The sequence below is a fragment of the Ostrea edulis genome, chromosome 2 (assembly GCF_947568905.1).
Source record: "Ostrea edulis chromosome 2, xbOstEdul1.1, whole genome shotgun sequence".
NCBI classification, from domain to species: Eukaryota; Metazoa; Mollusca; class Bivalvia; order Ostreida; family Ostreidae; genus Ostrea; species Ostrea edulis.
Genome location: NC_079165.1, coordinates 101,804,913 through 101,817,351, shown reverse-complemented (window position 1 = coordinate 101,817,351; position 12,439 = coordinate 101,804,913). Strand labels below are relative to the sequence as shown.

At 32.2% G+C, this 12,439-nt stretch overlaps 1 protein-coding gene across 1 annotated transcript; it reads left to right on the top strand.

Moving 5' to 3' along the window:
• The first annotated feature begins 6,165 nt into the window (after positions 1-6,165).
• Positions 6,166-11,977, top strand: LOC125682365 (lithostathine-1-like). Its single transcript, XM_048922878.2, has 5 exons — positions 6,166-6,186; positions 7,066-7,143; positions 9,060-9,139; positions 11,034-11,121; positions 11,740-11,977. Exons 2-5 carry the CDS (start codon positions 7,083-7,085, stop codon positions 11,904-11,906), a joined length of 396 nt encoding a protein of 131 aa, XP_048778835.2. The 5' UTR covers positions 6,166-6,186; positions 7,066-7,082; the 3' UTR covers positions 11,907-11,977.
• The last annotated feature ends 462 nt before the right edge of the window (positions 11,978-12,439 follow it).

Genomic DNA, 12,439 nt, shown 5'->3' with positions numbered 1-12,439 from the left:
GGTATTGTACGGATTCCCGGATTGGTATCATAGATATATAGTACACTGTACATTAAAGAGTTCTACTATTGTTGGTCAAAGTTTTAAAAATCACAAATATAATTAATGTCCACATGTTTTGTAATAAATGCTTAAGATTTTATATCAATTAGAGCAAAAATGAAGTTCAGAAAGATTTTTCAAACCATTTATATTTTTCAATGAAATGTGCATGACAGTTGATTCATTTATGGCTCTTCACTGCAAATATATGAAACGCCGACTAGCACGTGTTTGTTGAGACACATGTCCTTGGTGTTTGCTAAATATTATATATTGTTTAATTTTTTTGGTAGACTTCCGTCTTCCCTTACCCTTCCCCAGTATTCATATTTCAATTGAATATTTATTCAAGAAAACTATTAAAAGTATATGCATATCTAATGTTAATTAATCCAATAAATTTTTTTTTTTTTTTTTTTTTTTTTTTGTGTATCAGTAACGATAGTTATCAAACAAATCATATTTGGTAATTAAGATATGATAGCAAACAAACCAATATTGGGAGAGGCCTTATATAGGCTAAGCCTGCTGCCCAATCCCATAAATTTATTGAATAAATATTGTTTGAATTAATATTGAATTTTGAAGAGGGTTGAGATAGGTGTATTGATAAAAGTGAAATCTTTGGTTCTCTGAAAGCCTGGAGTGGACTTGATTAAATGTATTAAACTGTGCAATTGGTCTGGTTAAGGAGGAATATTACATCGTCACAAAGGCTAGATATAAACACCAGCAATACATGTACATGTATATATTCTTCTACAATCGAATTACCTAGTTGGGTTAAGCTTATAATAGGTAAACGTGATGACTGCTGATCTGTAGTTCATGGGTTAGAGTCTCAGTAACCGGGGTTTTCATTTTTTTCCCCCCAGATTACTTTCTACTACAACTGCATTTCTAACTAAATCAGGTAAATTTACACTGGATTTCTCGGGTGTGTTATTCATCCTTAACTTGGAGGAACGATACATATTGTCCTTAAAAGGCTTTCCGAGCACTTGTCAGTATATCAGTACAGTGCACTGTAGCTCACACTGTACGGTACATTTATACGGGTGTGTTTATTGGGTGGGGGTGGGGTGGGGGGTAAGCCATTAAGTATGCATTGACATTGTCTAATGGGAAAACTAACAAACACACACTCCCAATAATAACAATAATAACTCCCAATAAATTTTCATCTCCAAAATCATTTTCCAATGCTGTTTTATTTTGTTATAAAAATCTTTTTAAGAATAAGGAAATTTTAAGGAAATTGGAATCAACTCCCAATCAGAAGGCTGGATATCACAGACACACGAGAAACAAGGCTGTGAAAAAGATAAACATGCATTTGTTGAGGAGGCAATTAGGAAAACATTTTGATTATACCTACTGTTCAAGAAGAAATGCCTAAGGATTCATTTACAATACTGGGTATAACGGCTGGATTTGTTGAAAATGTCTGCTTCTATGGAAACATGATTAGAAGCCCCTGTCAAACTTTTAAAACTTTCATCAAACAGTGATGTGATAATTAACTGTTCAACTTTCCTGTATCTTCATGTACTTTTGCAAATGACTGGAACTTTATTTATTTATTTTTTGGCGATTTAAATAATTTCGTTACATTGAGTTTTTGGAAAGAAGAGGTCCTAATAATTTAACGTTTCCATAGATACATGTACTAACTCGTTATATCGAGCCGACTAACTCGTGCTAACGAAATAATTAACTCAACATAACGAGATTATTAGTTATTATGTAGGATTGATTATCACAAACTAGTAACGATATAACTCACACGTTACAACGGGATAACTGACTAGTTATAACAAGATAACTAACTCATGATAACAAGATACACGTAACTAACTCATTATAACGGGATAACTAACTAATTATAACAAGATAACTAACTCATGATTACAAGATACATGTAACTAACTCATTACAACGGGATAACTAACTAGTTATAACAAGATAACTAACTCATGATAACAAGATACACGTAACTAACTCATTATAACGGGATAACTAGCTAGATATAACAAGATAACTAACTCGTGATTACAAGATACATGTAACTAACTCATTATAACGGGATAACTAACTAGTTATAACAAGATAACTAACTCATGATTACAAGATATACGTAACTAACTCATTATAACGGGATAACTAGCTAGATATAACAAGATAACTAACTCATGATTACAAGATATACGTAACTAACTCATTATAACGGGATAACTAGCTAGATATAACAAGATAACTAACTCGTGATTACAAGATACATGTAACTAACTCATTATAACGGGATAACTAACTAGTTATAACAAGATAACTAACTCATGATTACAAGATATACGTAACTAACTCATTATAACGGGATAACTAACTAGCTATAACAAGATAACTAACTCGTGATTACAAGATACACGTAACTAACTCATTATAACGGGATAACTAACTAATTATAACAAGATAACTAACTCATGATTACAAGATACATGTAACTAACTCATTATAATGGGATAACTAGCTAGATATAACAAGATAACTAACTCGTGATTACAAGATATACGTAACTAACTCATTATAACGGGATAACTAACTAGTTATAACAAGATAACTAACTCATGATTACAAGATATACGTAACTAACTCATTATAACGGGATAACTAACTAATTATAACAAGATAACTAACTCATGTTTACAAGATACACGTAACTAACTCATTATAACAAGATAACTAACTCGTGATTACAAGACATGTAACTAACTCATTATAACAAGATAACTAACTCATGATTACAAGATACACGTAACTAACTCATTATAACAGGATAACCAACTAGTTATAACAAGATAACTAACTCATGTTTACAAGATATACGTAACTAACTCATTATAACGGGATAACTAACTAGTTATAACAAGATAACTAACTCGTGATTACAAGATACACGTAACTAACTCATTATAACAAGATAACTAACTCATGATTACAAATTACATGTAACTAACTCATTATAACGGGATAACTAACTAGTTATAACAAGATAACTAACTCGTGATTACAAATTACATGTAACTAACTCATTATAACGGGATAACTAACTAGTTATAACAAGATAACTAACTCGTGATTACAAGATACACGTAACTAACTCATTATAACGGGATAACTAACTAGTTATAACAAGATAACTAACTCGTGATTACAAGATATACGTAACTAACTCATTATAACGGGATAACTAACTAATTATAACAAGATAACTAACTCGTGATTACTAGATACACGTAACTAACTCATTATTACGGGATAACTAACTAGTTATAACAAGATAACTAACTTATGATTACAAGATACACGTAACTAACTCATTATAACGAAATAACTAACTAGTTATAACAAGATAACTAACTCGTGATTACAAGATATACGTAACTAACTCATTATAACGGGATAACTAACTAGTTATAACAAGATAACTAACTCGTGATTACAAGACATGTAACTAACACGTTATAACGAGTTAACCATGTTTTACTGTAATAACTTATTAAATGAGCTCATCCAACTTTTGTTGAAATCTTTATTAATTTTAACATAAAAATGGAGCATATTTAAATTTAAACAAAACGTAAAGCTAAATTGTAACAGACTTACAAACTTAAAGAACGTTCTTTGAACATCGGAAGGCCTCGGGTACCAGGCTACGTAATGGTGTTACTGGAGATGTAGTATTATCACAAGCCCATTGTGTTCTCGCGGCAGAGTAGAAGATATGCAGCATTATTTTGCTCCTGTTTAAATTCAAAGAGGCTAGGAGAGATTCAACTACTATTGATAATATTCCTTATTAGGTTTGTTACTGACTGTCTATGGAAATATGTCGGCTTGTTCAAGTCCATAGAAGGCTCGGTTTCAACCGCTAATTGTAACAGTATTCAGATGAAACTGATCACGTTTTCCCACTTTTTCTAAATAGATAGAAATAATAATGGAACGTTTTGTATTTTAATTCAATCATTTATACATGCAAGCGTGTGTGCTCTTGGCGGGGGACTACGCCAGCACTAAGTCTTATGACAATTTGCTGATTACCTTTAATTTAAGTACCTATGATTACTTCTTGCACATCGTAATTATATAGTTTTTGGTTGCAATATTCGCTGAAGGTTTACATTGGCAGCTTGCCTGTGTGTTGTTTATTTATATTTATGGAATCTATAAACTGACAATTTGTAGTGTACTTAACTGCGTAATACACGCAGCAGATTGCGCCGAATGAGAAAATAATGATGAACATACGATTTAGATACCATTTGCATTCGATACAGCTAATCACATGTTCCTGGTGTTAATGACATCTATATTTTTTAATCTCTCGTTATAACTATTAACCTCAGCTACAGCTGGAGAGATACACGTGTAATTAAGTATAGACTTAATATTAACAGTTTACGCCTATTAAATAGCAAAGTACTGAATTCTTACTCAAAATTAGAAAATTGTAGTATCCATTTGAGGTGCCATTTAAGAATGTTTTATAAAACGCTGATTACGGGTTGTTGTTTTTTTATCAGCTAGAATTGCAGACCCTGAGTGAAGGCGAAATAAAAATTGATTTTTATTAGGTGAATTAATTTCAATCTAAAGATGAACGTAATCATGGAATAGAGAGCAATTGAAAGTGATTTAATAACATCAGAAATTAGAAATAATTTTACCGTAATTCTTCATTTTCAGAACAATGATTCATTCATTTACTTTTAAAGTAAATGATCACACATCTACATGCAGTGCTCGGGGGAAAAAAATCAGAATTATATTGTGTATTATTTGCAAGAAGCATTTCTTAGTAAACCCTTTATGTTGCATCTTTCTTGGCATTTTTTTTAAAGTCCAGTATGTGACAACATCTAAACCAGTCACATAACAAGTTTTACTATTGCTTGTTCAGTAAACATGACATTTAAAATATCAAGCATAATTCTATATAGTAAGAGCTGCATTCGAATATTTTTATCGAATTTGTAAAATACGAATCAAAATTGTCTAACTGGGTATCATTTAACATCTACATTTATATGTGGAACGAACAAATAATACAAACAGTCGTATTTGTTTATTGTCGTCATGAAACACCGTTCATTCTGTTCAAAATAGAGACTATATAGAGGAATTATGGGATACAAATATCCAATATCGGTACAAAAAAAAGGCTACACTACTGCCTCCATTTATTGGTACATGTACATGTATATAGCTATTCATCGGCTACTTGCATAAAATAAGTTGCATTTTGTCAAAGTAATGTCACATAATATACAGGGGCTTGCTCCCTTCAAAAAAATGTAAACAATACTAGAATTCAAAAGATAAGCATTGTTTATAGTTTCTTGTACAGAGCAAGTCCCTGATCATTATATATAACCCGCACGCTAGGCTTTATCTAGAAGTGAGAGTCAGGGACCGTCTATCGGATGAAATCACTGTGTCATGGCAGATTTTGACAAGATAAAACAACCCTCCCTGCTATAGCCCTGAATGTTCATCTCATGTAGGTCTTAATTTGTAGCACTTTTCCTACAGCTGCTGACGTCTCCGTATGGGTTGAAAGTTTTGGAAGAATTGTAAAAACACCCACCCATCCCCCCAAAAAAGAATTTTAAAAAGGCAACAACAAAAACACTAATGCTGTTCTACTATCCAAGCTGAATATGTTCGGGAATTATAAATTTGTTTCAAAAAAAAATTTATATTCTCATTCATTTTAAACACATAAGAATGGCTAACATGCGCAAATGCATAACAAAAGTTAACAATATTGTACAAAATTATTATTCGATCTCTGAACAATATCCTACAAAGACAAAGACGTTGAATTTGATATCAATACAAACATATGAATAAGGGAAGGGGGAAGTCTGTTTCAGGAAAGGCAGCGAACCTTTGAATTATTGATATCTATATACGTAAAGTATGTACACCAGTAAATTACATGTACGTTTCACCCGAATGAAATTTTAACGTCCAATCAAGTACTATTTGAACTCATAAAACACACATGCTACCTGGAATATGCCATAAATACATGTGCTTCGCTTAAGTGTCAGTAATCGGGAAACTGTGCGGTGAGTACAAGTATCGTTTTATTTAACCTAAGGCTTAAAGTATTCACAACTCAGAAGAAATAGTTTGTCTAAAGTGTGACTAATTAAAAAAATCATGTAATTTTCGAAATGGGCTATGATATGTTTGGGGGGAAATAAAAACAGTTCAGAGAAATATTTGAAGGTAGGAGCTATAAGAGCCAAAATCGGCCCCATCTCAGAAATGGACCATGATTTTTTCTTTTCTGAATATATACTATGGATGTCAATTTCTTAAAAATAACATTGCATTGTCAAGGGAAGTCAATTATGGCAGACAATATAAGGATAAAGTAAATGAAATGAGCATTCTGATCAATATTTTAAAAAGACAAAATTATTTTCTACGAAAACCGAACATTTTCGAGAACAAAGTACAATTGTATTCGATTTATACTTTTATCAAAGATAGACAGGGCAGCGGCATTAAAAACAAAATGTTAGTGAATGTTTCCATACTTGGTGAAATCGTGGTAAAGGGGACCATGGGAGGGTTTAATGGACATGGAAGAGTTACCTTCCCTGAAAAGCAGTGATAAGTAATAACATCAGTTAATAGTCCTGTAAAACTTTCTCTGAAATTAATTTCTGTCTGAAATTCACACAGGTTATAAGGATTTATACCCTTTCAGTGAATATTTGGATCTTTTAAGATTTTCAGTTAGTAATTTGTGAAGATTTATTATGGAAAACTCCGTTCTCACTAATGACACTGTATGTTAGATACTTACAATGTATCTGAATTTATTTTAATTTAGTGGGAATGATAATTTGTATTTAAAAAAAATATTAAACTTTCAAATCGATTTGATCTACATCATCAATGAAATTTAAATAGATTAACTAATATCTTTAACTGTTGTATTTTCAGGACAATTTACCTTCAATATGTCATTCGTAGCCATACTTTTGCTAGTTGCAGTGACTTCCATTGCACAAACCCATGGAGGTAAATATATTTATATAGAGGCCAAGAAATAAGTAAACGCAATTATTGAAGCATTCCTGAAGTAGAAATTACAAGAAAGTATAAGGTTGACATATGAGACTAATCAATAAACTGACGTCTATTTACCGTACATACACTAAGTACATGTACATGCAAGATGCTACTTTTATCGTCTGTCTTCCATGTATCATTTTGTAAAAAAAAACATGATAAGACACCGTGACGTCTCCGTGCTTTTAACTTTTCTGTGATATAAAAGGCATATATCATTTCATGAGGAGCTGAAAAACGATTAAATCATTAAGCGATATTGATATAAGATGAACAATATATAGCAACTGAACGAATGTAATATATTGGAAAATGTCTCTCAGATATGAGAATAAGAACCTCTATGCTGTTACTTAAAAGAACCCATTTATTTGCAGGACATGATACATTATAACGTATGTACATGAAAATAAAGTATTGTTTGTTAGGTGTTTTCCCCCATACAACCAATGCACATGCATGTGCACCCGTTGACTCGACGATGTAAGTTAAAAATTCTCGTCACCCCCTCCCTTTCCATTCAAGGACCTCATCCGTGTTGATATGTCCGTAGTCCGCATTTGTTGTTATATTTGGATTATTAATTATGTTTAAGGTGTATTTCAAATTTTAAGAATAGGGAGATGATTAAAATGTTAAATTGGTAAAGTGGGCGGATCAAGGGGTTTAAGTTTTAGATTGGGGGAGGGGCGCTTCACATTTTTGGTATGATATATATTTTGATATGTAACTGCTAAAAAAAATTATAAGCGGAATATAACTGGACATACGAGATGAGAGGTGTTGGGCTTTATATATATACCCGTTTAATTCATTGTTTCCGTATACATGTATCGATTATTTGTAAACACGATAAGGCCCCACATCCAAATCAAATGTGTTTAACATCTGTTGGTTAATAAGAACAATATCAATGCAAACATAAAAGCAAATATTATTTTCATATTCTACGAGAAAATTTAAACCAAATTGCGAGATCTTTTCTCGTAATTATTTCGAAGTATCTAGATTCTTACCTCGAAAATACTTATCTCACAATCTTGTAGATGATTGTCTCGATATATCTCATCTCATAATATCGATATTTCGAATTCTCATCTCGAAGCTATGAGATCTTTTTTTGAAGTTTCGAGGTCTTTTCTCGAAATTTAGATGTATTGTCTCGTAATATCTAATTCTTATATCGCAATTTCAATTTCTTGTCAGGTAATTTTGAGAACCCCCCCCCCCCCACCCCCGTAATTTGTGGAAAATGAACTTTTTTCACGATGATTTTGTAATAACAATATATTTTCTAGAAATTTTGATATCTTTCCTTGCAATATCGATATCTTATCAAGTAATTTCGATTTTTTTTTCCTGGTAATTTCGATGTTTTTTGTAATTTGGAGAAAATGAACTTACTTTTATTTTTTAGACAATTCAAGATGTTATCTTTTAATTTCGAAATATCGAGATCTAAACTTGAAATTTCACTTTCTTTTCTGACAATTTAGAGACCCTTTTACATAATTTGGAGAAAACGAATTCGAATTTTGTAGGAAATTATGTCAAAATTTTGTGATCTTCTAGAAATTTCGATTTCTTTTCTCATAATTTCAAGATTTTTGTCCATATCTTTTTTCTTACCCATTTTTTTTGTATATACATGTTGTATCTTAACAATAGTTATCATAGAATATATTTTGTACTTCATATACCACTAAATGTTGTCCTAGCGAATAATAAATTTATAACTTCACCGGGACTATGACGTAGTGTTCAGTTATGGCGTCAAAGGTTGGAATTTTTACATTTAATTTTACTGTCACTTGATTATTTAAGCAAAATTGACATCACGATAAAATGCATTTGTATTTCTACAGCGTGTGCGAGTGGATGGGAGGAGTACAACAACTGCTGTTACCTTTTTTCTAAAGCGAAAGTAACGTTCAGCGAAGCCAATGTTAGTATGCATGCAGTATTTACCATGTAATTAGACATTGATACAGAGAAAATATTACTATATCAATGGAATTCATGCCAAACAAACTTTAAAAAAATAATTATTAGTGTTTTATTAGTTATATATACCAGATTAATTATGAAGGTTGTTAATATTAAGTGATTCAAATTAAAGACAGATGGCGTAACGTCATTTAAACCCATCTGATTCTTATCCAGACGCATCCCACACTTTTGGACGCATCTAATGAAGTAGCATTTTGCTGCGTTTACGTGCGATTCTCTATTTGATCAAACAATGAAAATCGGTCATCAATATATAAATGCACCAATTAAAAGGTATTTTTGAAGAATTTCAATATTTGGGTAATTTTAATTGAAATTTGTGAATAATGCAAAAATAATTGTTGTTTCATGGAATTTTTTGTGGTAAATACGGGTTTTTAAAATATTTCAAATTAAATGAATAATTATTTCGATAAAAAATTAAATAAGATAGAATGTGAAAATACTAAGTTCCTGTAAAACAAAACATCAGGATATGAAGAAACATTTTATCCCAAATCTTCATGAACAAGATGCCACTTCTTCATGAACAAGGCTCTGAGCTACAACCAGGTTAATGAACAGAGAATGATTGATTGTATATTGTTTAACGTCCCGTCCGAGAATTTTTCACTCATATGGAGACATCACCATTGCCGGTGAAGGGTTGCAAAATTTAGGCCTATGTTCGGCGCTTATGGCCTTTGAGCAGGGAGGGATCTTTATCGTGCCACACCTGCTGTGACACGAGGCCTCGGTTTTTGCAGTCTCATCCGAAGGACCGCCCCATTTAGTCGCCTCGTACGACAAGCTAGGGGTATTGCGGACCTATTCTAACCCGGATCCCCACGGGACTAACGCAAGTTTATGTCAAATTAAAAACAGTAGTGTATAAAAGTCCATATTTTGCCGAGAGCCGATAATTGGATGTTCCCCCGACATGAGAGGTCAAAAAGGACATAAAACATTGTAATAAAAAATTTCTTCAACTAAAAAGAAAATCCAAACACCTTTTGTATCACTGTGAATTAGCTTTATTTCAGTCTCCTATGTGAAACTAAATGTGAACACGTACACAAGTGTTTGTTTGTCTCGCCTGTCCTTGTATTATACTGCTTTAATCAAATTTAAATTTTGTTTTTGACTTTAAATGATTAAAATTCAATGTCTAATTTGCTTAAAAAGTTTCATAGACAAAAACTAACGTTATACATTATGACAAAAGCTCATTACATATATAGAGAGTTTATTATTTGTTGTGTAAAAAAAAGATTGAGGTATAAGTTTATGATATTTATCCCATTTCAAGTGTTCTTAGGTAAGATTGGTGTCTGTGCAAACAATTACAAAATTAACATTTCACTAGTTTGTTTCTAAAAATAAACAAGGTTTTTTTTTAGTTTTTAAACAATATTCATTCGTAAATAATTTGATAATAATGTTTACAAACAATGTCTTATACGTGTAATAGATTGAGAAACAAGGCTTGATTCTTGTTTACATAATACAGAATTAATGCTAAAATATTGCTCTTATATAATTCTTACATTATGAAGGTCCAAATTTTGATTGCCAGCTTTAAATGAGATATATTTTTAATGTTTGACATCAAACTTAATACTGTGTTTTTCACACACACACACACCCCCAAAAAAAACCCAAAACAACAACAACACACACACACACACACACACACACAAACAACAAACCAAAAAAAAAAACAACTCGTGAACCGGTCCCTTTAAAGTTACATGTACTTCGAAAATAGCAAAATTGATAGGATAGTCTCAGTGACAGAACACGCAAGTGTTTATTCTGAATGATTATATGGATATATTACTACAAAACAGACAAAGTGTGCGGCAGGAGGCGGTGCTCTCGCTGAAATTAGTGGCCCTGAGGAAGGAGTGTGGGTACGAAAAGAGGCAAAGAAATCAGGTACTGTGTGTTTCATGATCTTTGTATAAAGCGTGTTGGAATTTGATGAAGTTTAAAATCACATTTATTAGATATCAATACAATTCTGGAGAGAGAGAGAGAGAGAGAGAGAGAGAGAGAGAGAGAGAGAGAGAGAGAGAGAGAGAAGGGGGTGGGGCGGTAAAACATGTAAAGTGAGAACAAATTTCAACCAATGGACAGAAGTTGTGAGGACAGAATTGCACTATGAGGACAAAACAAATGTCCTCACAATATTACGTCCTCATAAATGTGACCTACAGCATGTGAAAGATGTAGATATAAAATATTAGCTTAGTGAGGACAAGTGGTGTGATGGCCTTACTAATACATGTATTCTCTCTCATAGACCTTTTTTCACAATTCAAAAAAGAGTATTAGATAAACTATAGCTATACCTAATATAGTACTTTTTTGTCTTTAGAATAATATATCTATGTATTCTCTTCTACATATTGTGAGGACGTCCTCACTTAGTAGGTTTGGTCGGCTAGAGAGAGAGAGAGAGAGAGAGAGAGAGAGAGAGAGAGAGAGAGAGAGAGATATTATGGGTGTTTATATTGAATTCTAGTATTTATCATTTTGAGTTTATATTTCAAGGTTTGGATAAGGTGTGGCTGAAAGTTTCGGAAGAAATGATGAAAAGCACATTTAACAAAATCTCTAAAGATTTGGAGAAGACACACTGCATTTCATGGACGTCTGACCAAAAGTGGCAAGATGGTTCCTGTGATGCAAAGTATATGTTTGTTTGTAAGAAATGTTAATGGCCAAGTGCTAGCGAGGACTTTGTAACTAAAAGCAAAGCAATAAAAATGAAAAACATTCATGAATAGTATATATATGTATATATTTTTTGTCTTCAAAAGATATGTGTCAAGCATTGTCAGACTATGCATTCTGCTACTATATAATAGAAGATATATGTCACTAACCTACATGTATATGGTCTGTGATTTTGATCCGGCGTGGAGAAATGACCTAAGGTCATTTTCTAATGTTGTAAATGGCCCGAACGTCGAAGTATTTTGACCACATGTCAATTTTCAATGGGCAAAATATTCAAGTTGCAAGTTCAGATCAATCCCATATGACGAATTGACTCTTCTTTGATTTTTTACACTACATTGCATTCGAGGATGATGATGGATTTACAAAGTGTAGGTAAAAATCAACCCAGTGTACTTAAATTTGGCAGAGAAAGAAATCATGTTATGTCTCGACAAGGAGAGTTCTAAAATGACCTATTCCCGGGCCTTAGTCTCGAAAATGAAAGTACATGTGGGTCATTTAATAGGTT